At 35.6% G+C, this 21,228-nt stretch overlaps 1 protein-coding gene across 1 annotated transcript in view; it reads left to right on the top strand.

Moving 5' to 3' along the window:
• The window catches only part of Galnt13 (polypeptide N-acetylgalactosaminyltransferase 13), a 474,675-nt gene that overhangs the window by 177,624 nt on the left and 275,823 nt on the right, over positions 1-21,228 (top strand). The window contains exon 4 of the mRNA XM_075985188.1: positions 8,418-8,586. Within this exon, the coding sequence (XP_075841303.1) occupies positions 8,418-8,586 (169 nt within the window). The remainder of the gene's footprint in view (positions 1-8,417; positions 8,587-21,228) is intronic.

The following is a 21,228-nucleotide window of genomic DNA, read 5'->3' as shown; positions in this document are numbered from 1 at the left end:
GTATTAATTTTTAAAGAATGAGGTTATTTTAGAACATTGCTTTCTGATGCTATGTAGTACGATATAAATCTTGTCTGAATCATGGAACATATTTTCTGCAGTAAAATTTTAAAGATGGTGTAATTTCATTTATAGATACTACACAACCTATTTAGTATTTTGGAATATAAATATATTATTGTGAGTCAAGGTATTACATTTTTGTGTTCAAATAAGCTCATATGTAAGCATATTTTAATAGCCTGTGTAGATAAATATTTGAGAATATTCAATGTTCAAAGACATATGTTTGAAATAAATTCCTAAGTCATCCTTGAATCCTGAAGGGACCACAGAAATTATTAGAAGAGCAGTAACTTTCTATGAAATGTAAATACTCCCAAAGAAAGGTCAGTAGTCTTCTACACATTTGATCTGAAAACCCTTGTATGTAGGGTCCTCTCGAGTATATTTTGTCTTTAGTTCATTTTCTATGGGGTCTTGTCTTTAAAAGGATTGTGGAATTTCAGAGAAAACATATTTGTGATTTGGGAGACAATGAGGAGCAAAATAGTGGGTCAGGATGAACTGAAGGCCAGAGATACCTTGGTTATATTTCATACCAAAGCCTCCATTGTACCAGTGCATCACACTCTGGGTGTCATTCTCAGATATTCAATACACATATTAAGTATAATAAGACACATGAATCCAATTATTACTTATAAGATACATAGGCCAAAGTAGTATAACTGACCTCAATTTAATGACAGTGGCCTCTGATAAATTCAGGTCCTTTGGAGTGACATATAAGCCTGGCCAATGGAAAGCCAAGTACAAAGTATTCTTTATGGCAGAGATATGGCACAAGAGATTTTTTATTATCTTCATTTTCTGACTCTACTGCAAACAGATATGTGAAACACAAGAAAAAATATTGTCTTTAGAACATTGATATATTAGTGATAGAGACCATGAATGCATACCAATGAGAATGTGGAAATTTCTAATTTATTATAACTCTCACATTGGAAGTGATAGATGTGAATGAAAGGTTACATTCTTACAAAGAATGAATATTTACAAAGCACAGAAATCAACATCAGTAGGGGCTGAAGAGATGGCTCAGAGGTTAAGAGCATTGCCTGCTCTTCCAAAGGTCGTGAGATCATTTCCCAGCAACCACATGGTGGTTCACAACCATCTGTAATGGGGTCTGGTGCCCTCTTCTGGCCTGCAGGCATACACACAGACAGAATATTGTATACATAATAAATAAATATTTAAAAAATCAACATCAGTAGAGTTGACAATGCCGGTTTTGAAAGTCTGGTTTGCAATATCATGTCTTGGAAAGCGTAAACTATGGGGCAGTGCTTTGATTTTTGTTTAATATTTTACTCTTACGAGGATCTATCACATATCAATGAGGTTTTTTTATAGAATATAACTACCACCTTAAAACAAATTGAATATATTTTACTCCATCCTTTCTCCTAGGGATAATGTCTATCTCTCCTGCAAGCAGTTATCATTCTGAACAAAAATAAAAAAAATCCATAATAAAAGGCACAAGAGCAAATAATGCCATTGATATTCAGCGATTATTTTGATACACTGGTAAATTACTTTGTTTGCATTTTGTTGATCATTTATGAGAATTTGAAGATTAAAAATCAATATTCTTCACATCTTAAAAGAAGATTCTATGTTAAAGAAAACAATGATTATAACATGATTCTGTATTTGTGATAATTCTACATTTATATTATTTATAAAATAATATAATTGTTATATTATATATTATTTATAATATAAGATAATTATAATATAATATTGAATTAATTGTTAATAATTTTTAACGATTTTGTATGACAAGCAGAAAATAACGTATAATGCAAATATCAATCATTTTTCGTAATCTACAGATTCTTGTTACCAGGGCATTACTATCAATATCTGTATTAATGATAAAGAAACTAGAGAGTAGATTTAGCTGCCTTCTCTCTAATGGGGATACACCGGCTTGCTCATTGAGATGCCTTTTAGTGGAGATGAGGATAAATACTTTATGACAATTCATTTTGACTTTTTCATTTGGCTGTGTAGAAATGTATTTTGTGGTGTGTAGATAGTCTAATGCTATGTACAGCAAAGGGATCAATAGATAAAAAAATCACAGTTACTATTTAAACTATAGCATGTGTAAAATAAACCACATAGCCAAATTATTTATTCTTTCCCACACCCAATTTGTGCTATTTAAAGTAACAAATTTCATGTTTATTTGTTTTCGTTTTTCATCTAACAAGATTCATTCTTTCATGTACAATCTCTCTCTTACTCCTAGTGATCTATGAAAGTGGGACATAATTCCATCTTCTGGTATCTTCTTCAATTTCTTTCCTCAAGGTTTTAAAGCTCTTTGTCATAAGTTTTCACTTGCTTGGTTATAGTTACGCCAAGACATTTTGTGTTATTTGAAGCCGTCATGAAAGATGTTTTCCCAAGATTTTTCCCCCTCAGGCTGTTTGTCATTTATATAGGAAGACTGCTGCTTTTTATGAGTTAATTTTGTATTCATCAACTTTGCTGAAAATGTCTATCAGATGTAAGAGTTCCCTGGTGGAATTTTTTAGGATCACTTACATATACTCTCTTTTCATCTACAGATAAAAATACTTTGCCTTCTTCCTTTTCAATTTGTATACTCTTGATATCCTCCAATTCTCTTATTGTTCTAGCTAAGGTTTCAAATGCAATCCTGAATAAGTATGGATATCCTAGTCTTGTTCATGATTTTAGTGGAATTTCTTTGAATCAATTTAAATTAATGCTGACTATGGGATCGCTGGGGTAAACTGCCTGTATTATGTTGAAGTATATCCCTTGTATCCCCAATCTCTTCAGGAATATTATCATGAAAAGATGTTGGGGTTTGCAAAAAGATTTTCTACATCTGTTGGAATGATAAGGTAGTTTTTGTTTTTCATATGTTTGATTACATTTATCAATTAATGAATCTCTTGCATACAACCTACTTGATCATAGTGGAAGATCTTTTTGATATGTTCTTGGGCTTAATTCACAAGAATTTTATTAGTATTTTTGAATCTACATTCATAATGCAAATTTGTCTGTAATTATCTTCCTTTGTAGAGTCTTTATGTGATTTGGGTATCAGGGTAACTGTGGCTTTAAAAAAATGTATCAGGTATTGTTTATTCTGTTTCGGTTTTGCGAAATTATAACCCAAATGATCCTACCATCATTTGACACATCATTTGGTTTATAATGTCTGTTAGCACCAGCATTTTTCTGTTTAGTTTTATTACAATGATCTGTTTATTGTTGTGAGTGGGATATTGAAGTCTCCCGATCTCAGTGTGTAAGATTCATTATTTGACTTAAGCTATAATAGTGATTCTTTTATGAACTTTGGTGCCTGTATGTTTGGTCCATGGATGTTAAGAATTGTAATGCCTTCTGAGCTTATTCCCTTTGATGGGAATGCAGTAGCCTCTCCTATTTCTTCTGATTAGTTTTGGTTTGAAGTCTATTTTGTCAGATATTAAAATGGCTACAAGATCTTGCTTTATGGTCAATTTGTTCAAAATATCTTTTCCATCATTTGCTCCCAGGTAATGCCTATCCTTGATGTTAAAATGTGTTTACTTGATGTAGCAAAAAGATGGATCCTCTTTTTCCATCTATTCCATTAGTCTGCATCTCTTTACTGAGGAACTGAGACCATTTTTTTGAGAGATATCAGTGAGCATTGCTTGTTGACTCCTGCTTTTATTATTGTGTGTGTGTGTGTGTTGCCTCTTTAGATTTGCTGGTTTAGAATTACCAATTTTTTATGTTTTTGATGTGATTAATATCTGTAGGGTCTCTAGCACATTCTATATAACTAGAATAGTAGATATTGCTTAAATTTGGTTTCATCACGGACAGACTTATTTTTTCCATCTGTTCATTCCCTTCTGATTTTTAGATTTTCTACAGAGAATTCAGGTATAATTCTAATAGGTCTGCCTTTATGTGTTGCTTGGTCTTTTCGCCTTGCAGCTTTTAGCATTCCTTCTTTGTTCTGGACCACTACTGTTCTGATTGCTATGTGCCAGGTGACTTTCTTTTCTGGTCAAGTGTATTTGGTGTTCTGTCCATTTCTTATACCTTTATAGGTATCTCTTTCTTTAGGGTAAGGATATTTTCTTTTGTTATTCTTTTTAAAATAATTTCTCTGCCTTGGGTCTGAATTTCTTTTCTTTTATCTATTCCTATTATTCTTGGTGTTTGTCTCTTCACAGCATTCCAAAATTCCTGGATGTTTTGTGGCAGGCTATTTTTAGATTTAACATCGCCTTTTCCGTGATGTATCCATTTCCTCTTTTTGTGTTTCCACTGCCTGTGATTCTCTCTTCCATCTTTTGAATTCTGGTAGCATGACTTGCTCTGAGATTCATGTTGTGTTTCTAAATTTTTCATTTGTAATTTATCACGATTTGACTTTTCTTTTTTGATTCTATTTCTCCTTTTAGGTCATGAACTGTTTTATTCATTTTATTTCACTAGTTGTGTTTCAATATACTTTCTTTAAGAGATTCATTAATTTCTTCTCAAGACTTTGAAGACTTTCATAAAGATTATATTAAGGACTTTGTACTGTGTTTCTGCTGTTTCTATTCTCAGGACCTATAATACTGTAGGATTGGTGGACTTTGATGGACCATGTTTATCTGCCTGTTGCTAATTGTGTTTACATGCTATATCATCTTGGCATTTGGGATTGGGAAGGTCACTATTCTAGGTGCTAATGTCTGGTCTTACCTTTGTTGGGGGTGGGTGTTTTGTTTCCTGTTTTTTGTTATCATCTCTATTTCTTAGGTGTGTGTGATGACTCTGTGTTTTCTTTTAAGAGTTCTTGTGAGGTATGGCTACTAGGGTTCCTGTGTAAAATAATTTTCTAAATATTGAGGGATGCAGATGTGCTGGGGGTGTGGAAGTGGTCAACAGATGGGAAGAAAGCGGGGTGTCCCACTAGAATCTGCTTATTACCCTAGGAATGGGGGCACAGAGTTAGGAGAAGCCATCACAGGTAGTCTTCTACGTCTGAGTGTAAAATTGGGTGACTAGATTTGAAGGGGAGGAGAGAGATTAAAGATGTGAAGCTCTCCTACCTGCTTGCCTGGCCTGTTGCAACTGGAGGGAGATAGGATTTCTCCATATCACCAGGGGAAGGGGTGTGTTCCTTGGGAGAGATGCCCAGTGCTTGTAAGCTGGCCTGAGCTCCTTGTCATCAAATCTGAGAAAGTTCATGTGGGGAAAGGACCTCTGTTAAGTCCAGGTGAGGAACTCTCTTAGTCTCTAGCAAGATAATCCTGGCCAACAGGTCCTTAAGAGCTCTGCTGGTTCTTTCCACAATGGCTTGTCCCTGTGGATTGTAGGGGATGCTAGTGGTATTGGAAATCTTCCAGGATCCCAGAAAGTCATTGAAATATTGAAAGACATATAGGCCATGCACACACACACACACACTTACAAATAATTAAAATAAGATAAATATTTTAAAATGTAATAATATTCTACTGACTATATGTCACATCTACCACACATCTATCTATCTATCCATCTATCTATCCATCTATCTATAATCTATCTTACCTATCAGTCTGTTAGTATATACTTAAGTTGCTTAGCCAAAGAAAGGTACTAAACAGTCAAAAATAATGGGGGAAATAGAATTTTTGGATGATAACAGAGCTTTAACAACAATAGATCCTGGATTTTTGATTTTCTTCTGTAGCATACCAGGTGGTTCTTCTGATATCAGACAAAACTCTTAATTTTTCTTCTAACAACATACTTGAGTTTAGAGAAAGAGAGAGCCGTGCTCCAAATCCAAAGCCATGTTTGATTTTTTAATTGAGTCAGGATGCATCTTTTCTAAGAAGTAAAGAGATATAGATGCTTAGTTAGTAAGACCTAATATGTGACAGGTACCAGGGCTCAGTCCTCTGAGTTTTTATTTGGATCTGAAAAGGCCAGGGTGACATAAGGGATGGGATAGGAGGAGAGAACTTCATGGGGCTGTATCTTTATTGGAAGTAACAGGAGCCCTGCTAAGATCTTGGTGGGTATTTTTGTCAAGTGATTGTTAATTTGTTATTATATCCAAAATGATAGTACCTGATAAACCATTTAATCCAGGGATGTCCAGGAGACTAGTCAGTCAGGTCCAGCTAATCTCTAGAAGTGATTTCCCAAATAAAAGGACAAACAAAGCTCCAACTAAAGGCATGTCTCAATCAAGGACTCCAGGATGACCCACAATGTCCCATGAATCTGAATACTTTTCACACAAGTTTTACAGAAAATATCATTTTATCCCAAAACAATCTCACAGTTTCCTACAAAACTAATCTGAAGGCATAGAGTAATTTGTCTTTTGTCTACATTTTCAGTTTAAACCTTAACACTTTTGTAACTAAGGGATTCCTGAGCCACGTTCAAATTTGAGAAGGTGAAAGTGCTGAGGTGCACATTTACTCCCCATACAACTGGTTCAGGGGTTTCTAGAAAGAGCTTCTCTATACATTGACAAATAAAGGGTCATGTGTACTTTACCATATTATTTAGTCATTCTACTCTTTGTGCATCTGGAAAATACACACAGCCAGGCAGATTGCAGGCACACCCCCTCAGCTGCATGGCTTGCTTTTTGTCCTCCAACACGGCACAAGTGGCTGGCCCTAAGGCTGTGGATCTGGCTGCACCAACTGAGAAGCCCAAGTGCCAGCTGCACCAAATTGAAGATCAGCCAGAGGGCATAGGGCACCAATAGCAATATGAAGCTCTGTGCCAGCTTCCCCAGCAGTCCTGGCAAGTCCACACTTAGTGCATTGCCTAGGGCTTTGGGCTCAGAGCAGCCTCTGGCTAGGCCACTCCTGGCCTTTGGGCCTTTATTCCCCATGACACTGCTAACCAGCCATGCAGCTCTCTTCTCCCTGCTGTGGTGAAAGTGGCACTCCCACAGATCAAAGGTCACTCCAGTCTGCATGTCAGCACCTGAGGTAAACAGCAGGTGTTCAATGGTCAACATGGGTGGGAAATTTTATTAGAGCTTTATATCTACTGATTAGTGGGGAACTTCTGTGATTCTTTAAGCCACAATTATTTGCCCACACTGTGTCTCCAGATAACAGATGGTGTTCAGATGGAGGTCAGTCCTTATGTAGAGTTCATGGGTGAATCAAAACAGAAAAAGCAAGTGGGCCTTCCTAAATGGATGGGCAGACAAATATGACAGAAAACACAAAAGAAGGAAAGGATGGAATATAAAGCAAGCCAACAGCCAACATCAAATGAAATGGAGAGAAACTCAAAGAGATTCCATTAAAATCAGGAACAAGACAAGGCTGTCCACTCTCTCCATATTTATTAAACATTGTTCTTAAAGTTCTGTCTATAGCAATAAGACAATAAAAGGAGATCAAGGGGACTCAAATTGGAAATATAACCCCAGTAGCACAGACACTGAGAGCAGTAATAAATAAATGGGACCTCCGGCAGCTCCAGAAAAAGAAAAGAGAGAGAGAGATGATGAGCTGCAGTTAGGCTACCTGATTCCCTGTCCAAAGTCCACTTTGTTTTAATTTATTATAAGGACATCAATGATGGGTAGTGTGTTAAAGGTTCATTTAAAACAGCTGGAATCACTTCATTGTGGTTTACGCATGTCTACTCTCTCCCTCCCTTTCTCTCTTTCTCTCTCTCTCTGTTATCAATTACACACACACACACACACACATACACACACACACTGAAGCAATTTAGTATATTATTTTGAGTAACTAGCAAGAACATCTGTGTTCATGTCAAATCCAATGTTCTGCTAATGAATTGCCCTGATATTTCACTGGAGTGTTCCCGTACAATGCACCTAGGTCATTTGACATTTGATTTGAAATCGTATTATACCATTCTTAAACCCTGTTCAAGCTCTTTCAAAATGCTTTAAAGGATTAGCAATCTTCCTTGCTTTTGTAAATATGTAATTGTAAAAGATGTGTTGAAACATCAAGTTTTAATAGGATTTGTAGACAATTTAACTTGGCATATTTTACAAAAGGCACTTTGTCTACTTATCTCTCAGCTTCATCTCTTTCAGGTAAATATATTATAAACTTAACACAAAAACATTTAAGTGACATTCATGTTGTTTCACTATTAAATACTAAAGATGGATTGGATTATATGCTATGTTTATACTCGGAACATTGCAGAGAGAGTTTCTTTGTGTAACACATAGTTTGTAAAGAGTAGTTTGTGGTATTATAACCTTAAATGATAATAATGCATAACAGAATTTTATTTAAGATATGAGCTTACTCTTTTCATTATCTGTATGTTTGTATCTGTGTGGTGTCTTACAGCTGTTATTTCAAGAAATCAAGAAGGTCCAGGAGAAATGGGAAAGGCTGTCCTTATTCCAAAAGATGACCAAGAGAAAATGAAGGAGTTGTTTAAAATCAATCAGTTTAACCTCATGGCCAGTGACTTGATTGCCCTTAACCGAAGTCTGCCAGATGTGAGATTAGAAGGGTAAGTTTGCATGTGCTGTGAAATCTTGTGTGTTATTAAATTCCATGTCTCATGACTTCTGCTCTGACTTTATGAATTTTATACCAACTTGGTTCTTGCTGATTATCAAACAAATAACCAGCCTTAGCTGAGAAATGTGAAGTATTTTCTTTTCAGATAAAGCCAAATACATTACTTGGAAAGGCATTGAAGATTCCAAAGACTACTAAGCTTTTAATCCAAAAAGGTCATCTTTGTTTTATTCTATCTTTTTGAATACCAAACATGGTATTTCATAAGTTTTTTTCATATAAATTTCTAAGAATGCATCATAAGCTTCATTTGGAAAAATATATACAGACACAAAATTAGCCAACTTATTGCATACTTCTTTGTCTCTTTAAAATAATTTACTCTTGGGAATGGTTATAGCTGGTGATGAAACACTTGCCTAGTATTATCAAGGTCTTTCATTTAATTTTCCATACTACTATGCAAACTATTTATTATTGGGTTTAGCAATTTATACTGTTGTATTTAAATGCTTTTTCAGTTTTCATTAATGGAAGATAAATTCACTTCTTGAAAAATTTATGTGACAGACTGTAAAATACTCTACATAGCTAAACATATTTTAAATATAAGTAATAAACATCAGAATATTTAGTGCTAGTTTTATGACCCTATAGTCTTTGTAAAACATTCTCAACAATCAAAAAATACATGTTCTGAGATTTTAGGAAGTTGTCAAGTTTCCAAATACATTGCAGATCACACTTACAGGTAAATAGGGTTTTTTTTGGTGGTGGTGGTGGGATTTCAAGACAGGGTTTCTCTGTAGGTTTTGGAGCCTGTCCTGGAACTAGCTCTTGTAGATCAGGCTGGCCTCGAACCCCAAGATGTTCTCCTGCCTCTGCCTCCCGAGTGCTGGGATTAAAAGTGTGCACCACCACTGCCCGGCTCCTAAATAGTGTTTTTTAGCTACACAATGATATTCTTTAAGTAAAATCATTTTAATGCCAGTAATATTTGTCACTAATAACAGACTATTTCATTAATACATTTTGATAATAGCAATATATTTACTATTCATGTATTTTTTTTTCTGAATTGGTTTGAATGAAAGTGAAACCTTATTAAGGTTCTAGAGCTGATGATTATTATAGGATTTCTTTGATGAATAAATGAATGGCTCCTCATATCACTATATTGTTCTAAAATGTCTCTTTCAAGAAAAGAATAACTTTGGCATGGTAACATATCAGTAAATCCATCATTTGGGAGGACAAAAAAAGATGATCAGTTGTTTTAAAACAGCCTGGATCTAGGCAGAATTTTTCAGGCTGACCTGGACACTATGAGGACACAGTGTTTCCAAAACTCTATGGAATACGGAGAAATGCACAAGCCATCACCTAGCATGAACACTTTTGTGATTCAGCAAATAAACATTAGATATTAAATGAATGCACAATAACTTTCTAAACAGATTACATTTATTTCTGTGTTCGCATTTTTGTATATATATATATATATATATATATATATATATATATGCCTGTCAGAATATATTTGTCCATGATAGATGCCAATTATTATTGAGTTACAGTATTGTGTTCATATACTTGTTTTATAATACATGATGTGTAAATGTCATATTTCTGGATTTTAGAAAGCAAAGTAATTGTTTTCAACTTTTAAAATAGTTACTTCTAGATGTCCTAAATTTTGTAACAGATCTATAATTACCTAATGTAAAGAAACATGTTTGTTGATGAAAGGGAGAAGCGACAAAACAAATAGCAGCACAGTCTACAATTAAGATATTTTTAAGCAATAAATACTTGATAATATCGAAACTGTGGAACATTCCAACATGAATAAATAGAAAGTTGACATTATTTGTCATAAAATCATATAAAGTACTATATATACAAGGTTATTATTACATGACATTTTGAGAGTTAAAAAAATTCAGGAAATAAGAGTGAAGTACATAAAGTTCAGTTTTGATGTTTCCTTCTCTCACATTGTGTGTCAGTGACAGAGATGAGATATTTTCAGAAGATTCTAGACAAATCATTGTGTGAAAGTTCTTGGTGATGGCTGAATGGATCCTTGAGTGTCTTTAATATACTAGTATCAGGGAATAATTAAATTTTAATTCTTACCACAAGTCAAGTATCCAAATTTTTTTCTAAAAACTCAGAGTTAATTTTATATTCATTTGATCTAGAATATTGTTTTAGATTTCATTAGTCAAAGTTCAAAACTTTTAATTTGTTAGCTTTTAAATGTGTATTTATTTATGTTACATCCCTAACACAATTTCCCCTTTCTCCTCTTATCCCAGACCCTTCCCCGAGCCCTACCCCCCCCCCCCCGTACCTTCTTTCACTTCTCCATTCTTTTCAGAAAAGAGCAGACCTCCCACTGATATCAACAAAACATGGCATATCAAGTTGCAGTAAGACTAAGAACCTCCACTTGTATTAAGATTGGGCTAGGCAACCAAAATGAGGAATTGGGTCCCGAATGTGAGCAAAAGAGTCAAAGACAGCCCCTGGTCCCATTGCTTGGAGTTCCAAAAGTTTCAATTGGCCATCCCCTGTGACTAGGCAAGACTTTCATAGGAGGAATTGGAGTACCAAACCAACCACATAACCTTCGACCTACTGTCTGTCCTGCCTATGAGATGTACTGTAGTAAGGGCGGCAGAGAGGTGAGAGTGACCAACTTAAAACTGGTCCAGCCTGAGATCCATGTCATGATAGTGAGCCCAACCATGACACTGCCTGGAGCACCAGCACCCAGAGGTTGGATAGTTCAGAGGCCTAGAATAGAACTAAACACGATCAAGAAAAAAAAGTCAATGTAATTATGTATGATGATATTCTGCTATACTCCTAGATTGGTACCTAGCCCAGTTGTCATCAGAGAGGCTTCATCCAAGAACTGATGGAAACAGATGCAAAGATCCACAGCCAAATAATAGGCCAAGCTCAGTGAATCCTGCCAAAGAGGATTGTAGGAACCAGAGGAGTGAAGGACATCATGAGAAAACCCGCAGAAACAATTAACTTGGGCTCATGGGAGCTCATAGACACTTAACAGCCAACTAGGGAGCATGCATGTGACAGACAAAGTCCAATTCCTTCTTGATTGTATCATAATAATAAAGATAAAACGCTTGTGATATATTTCATCATTAGAATGCTTTCTTGACATGACGGAAGCTCTAGATTTATTCTTTAGCTCTTCAAAAATCAAGAATGGAGGACAGAAGGAATGAACATGTATCTTAGATTACCCATGCAAATAATAAATTAGTAGTTACCCACATGGATAGGAAATGATTCATCATGTACATACTTAAATAATTTTCTGAAAAATCTTTACTTGTGTTTGCGAAGAGCTTAAGTTCCTACTTAGAAATGAAGAGTCTAATAAATTCTTTCACATATCTGTTCTATTACAATAGACTGTTTAGAATATATTGTCAACATTATCTAAAAAATAACCATGTTTACCTTGAATATCAATCTAAAGTATATTTACAGATGAAGTTTGTGAAGCTTTCTCAGTCAATAAAGGGCTTGGCTTAACAGCACAGCCACTGCAGTTCTATCCCCAGGATATATCTAAAAAGATCAGGATGGCAGCATTTGTGTTTAATCAATCACAATACTGGGTAAGGAAGATAGGTGTCCCCAGGGTAGAAGCAGGTGGATTCCTGAGGTTCTGCAGGCTCACCAGCCTATCTTAATTATAGAGCCCCAAAGTCCTGGTGGGAGCCTTTTTCTGTTGATGCTCATTGGAGACCTGTATGTGACAACATGACACATTAGAACTAAATTCTCATTCAATGGACATTTACACATTTATATTGCACTAACTAATATATTTAATTTGTCAGTAAATTACCCATATTTTATATTATACTAAAGTAGGTTGAGATACAAAAAATAATCACTTAACCCACAGTATGTGTGTATTTTTTTTTTTTTTTTTTTTGCTTTTTCGAGACAGGGTTTCTCTGTGGTTTTGGAGCCTGTCCTGGAACTAGCTCTTGTAGACCAGGCTGGTCTAGAAATCACAGAGATCCGCCTGTCTCTGCCTCCCAAGTGCTGGGATTAAAGGCATGCGCCACCACCGCTAGGCATGTGTGTATTTTAAATGCAATAAAATACTGTCTTCAGGACATCTATGAGATTTGTCATAATAGATATAAACACATAAAGAAATTTCCCAACAATTGCACTTAGTCTGTTCATTTTTCTTTAAGTATACTGTACATGTGTGCACTTTTGCACACGCAGACACACACACACACATAGGAAGAGTTGCTAAAATTCTGAGTTAGAATGTTGAAAATGATTAAACTGACATGAATTTAATAATCAAATGTCTTTGTTTCAAGGAATTAAATAAATAGATGTCATTTTGTTCATTTTTAATCTATTCTTTCTGTTAATATTTGTAGAAGTGGGGTGAATAAAAAACCTCTTGAGTGGTACTAATACATTATTTGGATCACCTGTTCCCTGGAATTACAACAAATCTAAAAAAAGAGTAGAGATTAGAGAAGAGATGCCTCTTTAATAAATGTGATTTGAAGAAGTTGCATGTACCTTTAAGCACATACATGCTATACCTTCTTTTTAGTAATCCATAGAAGAGCCGAGTGGTGATGGCACATACTTTTAATCACAGTACTGGGGATGTAGAGGCAGATGGGTCTCTGTAAGTTCAAGGCTTGCCTGGTCTACAGAGTAAGTTCCAGGACAGTCAGGCTACATAGAGAAACCCTGTCTCAAAAAACAAAAACAAACAAAAAATAATAGGTAATAATCCATAGAGTGATCAAATACTTAACATAAATTAAATGAAATAAAAATAAACATGTGTTTTATTCAATTATTTTATAAAATATGTGCTTATGTTAGTATGCATAAGAATGGGAAAAATCAGCCGGGCGGTGGTGGCGCACGCCTTTAATCCCAGCACTCGGGAGGCAGAGGCAGGCGGATCTCTGGGAGTTCGAGGCCAGCCTAGTCCAGAAGAGCTGGTTCCGGGACAGGAACCAAAAGCTACGGAGAAACCCTGTCTAGAAAATCAAAAAAAAAAAAAAAAAAAAAAAAAAAAAAAAAGAAGAAGAAGAATGGGAAAGATCCACTTTTTCCTCACTAAGACAGTTCAAAATCCAACGATACCACATTTTTTTTTTACCAGCTTTTTTGGAAGTAGAGGAAACAATGAGTCTGATGGTGGCCAGTGTGCTAGGAACAAGATTCCATTCTACCACGAGGATGGAGGCAGATAGGAAATTGTTCTTTAATCATGGAGGAAATCGTGTAATCTTAAGGCATACTCCATGCCTCACTTCTGCTTCTTAGCAATTCATTATTTTTCTTAGCCACAGACTCTTTTCGCTGTTTAGACCCACCAATCAGTCAATCAGCCAACCAGGAAATCCCTGTTGTTAAACTAATATTGGTAGCCTTTAGAGCAACTAAATCATAAGACTGGGCTTGATGAACAATGAAAAGCAATTATTAGTTTAAAGACTAATTATGATATTTTATGAGCATCTTTATAATTGGAAAAATGATGCATACGGTTGCCCTAATTCTTAATGATATACATATGTAAAATATTTCAATTCACTATATTGTATTGTTATTCTGTGGAATTTTTTATGCCCTCTAGCTACTCTTTTAGATTGAAGAAGACTTTTAAGGTTCCAACTTCTCTTTCTACTCTGTGATTATTTTGGAGTAAGACATTAACTGTTAATGTTGATTGAATATTTATTTTAAAAGCTCCAAGCAATTGAAATAAACCGGCAAATCTCTAAACTAGAATGCAGATATTAACAACACTCTTTTTTTAATGCCTTTTTTAAAAAAAATTTTTTTATTAAAAATTTCCACCTCCTTCATGCCTCCCTTTTCCCTCCCCCTCCCCCCACTCCCCACATCCCACTCCTCTCCCCCTCCCTCTCCAGTCTAAAGAGCAGTCAGAGTTCCCTGCCCTGTGGGAAGTCCAAGGTTCTTCCCCCTCCATCCAGGTCTAGGAAGGTGAGCATCCAAACAGGCTAGGCTTGAGCTACTTGAAGGTTATAATGTAGCTGACATTTATATATAGTTCATGGGGAAAATCAGGAAATAGGGAATACATTGCAAGCATTTATATCCTAGACCAACTATCTTCTTACGCATGCACACTTACTAACTGATAAAGAGAGATGACTGGAATTAGCCGAAGAAGACCGTGGCATACAAATTTTGAGTAAGTTGTTCTCAAAAGATTAAAGGTTTATTTATTCCCTTAGATATAAACAAGCCATACTATATATTTTTCTGTGTTCAGTCTCAGGAGTATCTGCCTGTTCATATAGATTGTCTTTCCCATCAATTAAAATATGATAAATGTAGCAGTGACTGCACAAAGGAGAATGAGAAAATGAGAATATTAATTGGATTTTTGATCTCTCTTCCACATCTTTTCTTTTTAATTTGAGAATTACTGTAACTCTCATAGGCCGATGAATTTTTTCTTGTAAAAATAATAATGACTATTATAACACGCTGGCATATGTGCTCATGTGTGGAATTAATTTCATTACTCAACTTATCAACTTACCCTTTCCTTCTCCTTGCCTCACCTCTCTCTGTGTATTACCTTTCTGATAATAATTCTATTATCCTGTAAGTGTTCTTTCAAATGAAAAACTAGTATAAACCTGTTTATTCATGGTTTGGGAACACATTTTATTGCCACTTTAGTCACAGAGCCTGCCATATCACCTCATTTACACTCAACCAGCTTTCAACTACCCCGATGTATAAGCCAGTTTTTGACTTGCTGTTAATCTTTAGTGACTATTATAAAACATAGGAAACATAAAGCCATCCTATGTGTTCTTCAATGACAGTTAAGTAGAAGTGAGTTTAAAGGAGTGTCAAAATGTGCTAGCTCCAAATATTCAACTCTATGACTAAGATCGATTTTACCTGATCATGACTGAGAAAAGGGTCTTGGAGAGAGCAGGGATACAGGGAACATACTTAAACATAATAAAGGCAATATACAGCAAGCCTACATCAAAGTAAATGAAGAGAAACTCAAAGCGATACCACTAAAATCAGGAACAAGACAAGGCTGTCCACTCACTCCTTATCTATTCAGTATAGTACTTGAAGTGCTAGCTAGAGCAGTAAGACAACAAAAGGAGATCAAGAGGGTCCAAATTCGAGTAATGATATACTTTCTATTCACTATAAATGGGGGAGGGTCATAACTCGTTCTTTTACATGTGGTTATTTGGTTTTATGCATACAGTTTGTTGAAAACCTATATTCTCACATCACATAGTCTTGGCCTCTTTCTTGTAAAATATACTTGACTTTGTGCATTAGAGATCATATAGGAGATCTATCTCCTACTCTGTTTAATAAATCAGTCTACCTTTATTCCCACATCACCCTGCTCTGATGACTGTAGTATTGTGGTTAATTTTGAAATCAGGAAATGTCAAGCACCCAACACTGTGATTTAACCTTTTTAAATGATGACATTTTCAAAACTTAGCATTCACGTTTTGTTTGTTGTTTCATGATTATATTTAAAATCTTTTCTATTTCATTTAACATTTATCATGATCTAAGGGCAAACAAATGAACACTAAGAAATATCTAATTCTCTATTGTACAATGTGTGTTCTAATATTTACAACCTAGCAGTAATCCTATAAAAGTAACATTATGGAGAGATGAGGTGAAGTACAGCTTTGTGGAAGTTTTATTTGGAACTAGGCTATATAAGATAGATATATGAAAGCAGCCTAAGATATACTGTGGAAAGCTTTCTGAATTATAAAGAGAAAACTATAGAGGAAACCAATACTGGAAATAATGGAATCAGTGAAAATAGCAGTTAAGAATATTGGTACAAGTAAACATATATAACACCCTGGCAATTGTCATTTGTGTATTATATGATTCATTTTTTATTTGTATTCTTCATTCTTTATTATTTTGATCTAAAATGTATTTTTATTGCAACTATTTGATGGCTTCCATCATGACAAATTAATAATTTAATTGTAATATTGCCTTGCATGTTTTTTTACTGTGCTTAACTACATTCTGCTCCCAATTTCCATCCTTGTTCCATCCCTTTGCCTCAACTCCTCTACTATCCCTTCCTCTTCTTGTCAGTCCATTTCTTAATTTTATTTCCTATAGTTTCCACTTATGACATAAATATGCAAAATTTTTCATTCTGTTTGGGTGATTTTATTTAACATGATAATCTATATCTTTATACATTTTCCTGAAAGTAGCATGATGTTAACTTCTTTATTTCAAGGTGACACTCCATTGTGTATACATGTCATATTTTTTCAACTATGAATCTGTCTATATACAACTTGATAATTTTCATATCTTGGTTTTTGCTAATATGCCAGCATAAAACAAAATGGTATGAAAGATTCACTTTTGTACACAGGCATTATTTTCTTCACAGAGTGAAAGCATTGGATATACTTTTAAGTTTTTTTGGAGGGATATCTGTAATGAAGGACCTCCATAGTTTCCCATGGGTCCACAGTACCAGGGCATGCTTTATATTTGGAGGGAAGAAAGAATTATTCTTGGGAATATGCAGAATTCCAGGGAGATTTTAGTTTACTTTTTCCTTCTAGCTAAAGGTTTGGAGCTATTTTTCATATTCTTATTGGCCATGTGTACTCTTTGACACATAACTGTTCAGAATATTTGACTGGCAAAATGCAGACTGGTTTTCTCTTAGCTATTTATATGTTCTGGATATGAATCAACTCACAGATGACAATCTAGAAAGATATCTTGTTCTGCAGCTTGCATTTCCATTTTGTTAATTGTGCCCTTTGCTGTCAGAGCTTTTTAGTTTATTGTGATCTTATTACCTAATTATTGTTTCTTGAGTTGTCAGGGTTCTCTTTAGGCAATTCTCGTGCAAATGTTTGTACCTTAAATTATTTCCAAAATTTCTAATATTTTCCCACTATCAAAGGATCAAAATTTATCACTTTGGTTATATGCAATCTGTGTAGAAAATGTACTTTACTTAATCCTCTTAAAAATAAGAGTTCTTGTGGTTATAAATTGATAAATTTGGGGTATGGAGCACAATTAATTCAGATTAATGAGATTATTCTTGCAGTGTGGAAACATTAATTCATTAGCAGTAAAATATTTTATGCAAGTAAAGGATTTTAAAAATAAAATAGATGTGATGTTTAAACTGAAGATTATTGAGATTCTCAGGGACTGTAAAAACACAAATAGCATAGTTTTTAAGACTGAATGATTCCAGTAGAATGGGGAATTATAATTAAATTACAGAGCATGATTAAGTATGGTTAAAAAGGACAGTAGTCTTGTAGTATTTAGACATATAGTGATAGAGAATCAGGAATCACAGCAAAGGATAGTCGACAAAATGAAAGCCTCATTCAAGAAAATATTTTTTTCCTTCTACCAATATAGAAATTTACCGAAGGTAGGGAAAGCCTAGATGTAATATTTTTCTTTATTCTGAATAGTAATGGCCTAGAGAGGATTTTGTCATGTTTCTGTTGGATGAATCCTTCCTCACTCTCTTTCTTTCCACATTGACCTCCTTTCCCTTTCCCCAGTTAAAGGCACCCCTCTTTCCTACTCCCTGAATTAAATCATCTATCACCTATAACCTTTTATTTGATTCTCTAGAGCTTCTTGGCTCTACGGTTGCATTTACTTTTCGGGTTTCTGCATAACTTGATATATATATATATATATTCACATTTGAAGATATATAGCTAGGAACCACAAATGAGACAGAATTTGCTGAGTTTGTCATTCTTGGACTGAGTTGCCTTACTCAGTAAGACATTTTCCAGTTTCATTCATTTTTCTTTATAGATGAATAGTATTAACTCTTGTATATACACCACATTGTTATTACCCATTCATCAGCTGAAGGACATTTCAGTTCTTTCTCTATTCTGGCTATGGTAAGTAGGGCAGCAATTAACGTGATTGAACAAGTATCTGTGGGTAGTAGGTATGGATATATGCTCACTTTGGATTTCTTTCTGGCTTTTTTAGAATCCTTGATATTGATTTCCAGAGTAGCAACACCTGTTTTCAATTCCTCCAACAAGAAATGAGGGTTTATTTTTCCCCACAACCCTATCAGTCAAAAGGTGTGCATTGTATTACTGGATCTTCACCATTTTTTTTTTTTGAGAAAAGGAGAAAAAAAAACAAGTTTCCACCTCCTCCCAGCCTCCCATTTCCCTCCCCCTCCTCCCACCCTTCTCCCCCTCTCCCCACTCCTTTCCCCCTCCCTCTCCAGTCCAAAGAGCAGTCAGGGTTTTCTGCCCTGTGGTAAGTCCTAGGTCCTCCCCCCTCCGTCCATATCTAGGAAGGTGAACATCCAAACTGGCTAGGCTCCCACAAAGCCAGCACATTACGTAGGATCAAAACCCCGTGCCATTGTCCTTTGCGTCTCATCAGCCCTCATTGTTCGCCGTGTTCAGAGAGTCCAGTTTTATCCCATGCTTTTTCAGTCACAGTCCAGCTGGCCTTGGTGAGCTCCCAATAGATCAGCTCCACTGTCTCAGTGGGTGGGTGCACCCCTCGTGGTCCCAACTTCTTTGCTCATGTTCTCCCTCCTTCTGCTCCTCATTGGGACCTTGGGATCTGAGTCCAGTGCTCCAATGTGGGTCTCTGTCTCTATCTCCATCCATCACCAGATGAAGGTTCTATGATGATATGCAAGATATTCGTCAGTATTGCTCTAGGATAGGGTCATTTCAGGTTCCCTATCCTCAGCTGCCCAAGGAACTAACTGGGGACCTCGGCTTGGGCACCTGGGAGCCCCTCTATGGTCAGGTCTCTTGCCAACCCTAACGTGGCTCCCTTAACTAAGAATTGTGCTTCCGTGCTCCCCTGTCCAACCTTCCTTTATCCCAATCCTCCTGTTTCCCCAAGGCCCCCCCCTTCCCTTCTAACTTTTCTCTCCCCATCTCCCCTTACCCCCATCCCACCCCACCCCCAAGATCCCAATTTTCTCCCCGGCAATTTTGTCTACTTCCCTTATCCAAGAGGATAACTATATGTTTTTCCTTGGGTTCCCCTTCTTACTTAGCTTCTTTAGATTCACCTATTGTAGACTCCGTGACACCTATTTATGGCTAGAAACCAATTATGAGTGAGTACATCCCATGTTCATCTTTTTGGGTCTGGGATACCTCACTCGGGGTGTGCTAAAATCTTAAAGTGGTTTAATTTCAATTTCCCTAAGACAGATGACATTTTTCCAAGGGTTATCTCTCTCTCTCTCTCTTTCTCATATATATATAGTGTGTAGTATATATATCATGTTCATATAATGTTAATGTTATTTGTATTTGTATGTATGTATGTATGTTTTCAGGGTTGGCCAATTGATATTGGCTGACAAGTTTGTCCAGTTAATGTGCAAAAAAACCCGAACTATTTCTCCTGCGCTCAATGTTCCTTATTTTCCCGTAGTATTTTTTTCTAGATTTGAGGCCTTCTGAGCTTTTTCCCCTTACACATTAGCATGTTTATGGTTGTTTGGTTTTCCTTCTTTGGATTACCTTTAGGAAGTCTTATTGTTGTTGGAGAGATAAGAAGGATTTAACCTCTAATGTTCCTAGGAGATACAATTTCCTTGTAAATTTACTAGTCCTTTGGCACTTACAGTCTTTTATACAACGATCCCTGGGTAGTGGCATCAGTTGCAACTGTGATCTACATCATGCTTGTTGCTGCAAACCTAGTCAAACGCCTAGGGCTAGTGAAGTCATGGATCTTGCAGGAGAATCTATAAATACCACTTTATTAAAGAAGTACAATACCTAACAGAATTGTAGATATTTCTCCTTATACATGTAGATGAGTATAGTTTTCACGTTTATGTAGGAGATTTCTCTTTGCAACCGAAAGGGACCATTACAGAAAACCATAATAGATTAAGAAGCACACTTTTGGAGACATGTCTTAGCCTTTTAAATTCACCTTTTGAGAATGCTCTGTTCAGATCATAGTTCATTTAATTAATTAGCTCTTTTTTGTAACTCTTTATCTCTTGAGTGCATATTAATTCTCTGTCATACACACACACACACACACACACACACACACACACACATATATATATATATATATATGCCAAAGATTCGTTTTTATTCCCTAGGCATCCTCTTTATTGGATTGTTTCCTTGGCTCTATAAGAATTCTTTAGGCTTATGAGGTCCTAGTTGTCAATTTTTGACCTTTAATCCTGGGCAAATGAAGTCCTATTGAGGAATTTCTTTCTGAAACATGGATTTTTATAAGGTCCTGCATATAGTTCCTTCTAAGAGTTTTAGTGTTTCATATTTCACACTGATGTCTCTGGTTCATTTGGGGTTACATTTTTCTCCATAGAGATAGATGCATATCTACTCTTATTTTTCTACATGTAGAAATCCAATTCCATGGCACCATTTTTAAAGATGCTGTCTTTTATCCAATATATGTTTTTGGAATCTATCATGTAATAGATGATTATAAGCATGTGTATTCACGTTTGGGTCTTTTACTGTTCTTAGTTTCGTTGGTC

This window comes from Microtus pennsylvanicus, chromosome 9 (genome assembly GCF_037038515.1).
Source record: "Microtus pennsylvanicus isolate mMicPen1 chromosome 9, mMicPen1.hap1, whole genome shotgun sequence".
NCBI lineage: Eukaryota > Metazoa > Chordata > Mammalia > Rodentia > Cricetidae > Microtus > Microtus pennsylvanicus.
The sequence above is the reverse complement of the archived record's forward strand: the minus strand, read 5'-3'. Positions and strand labels throughout refer to the sequence as shown.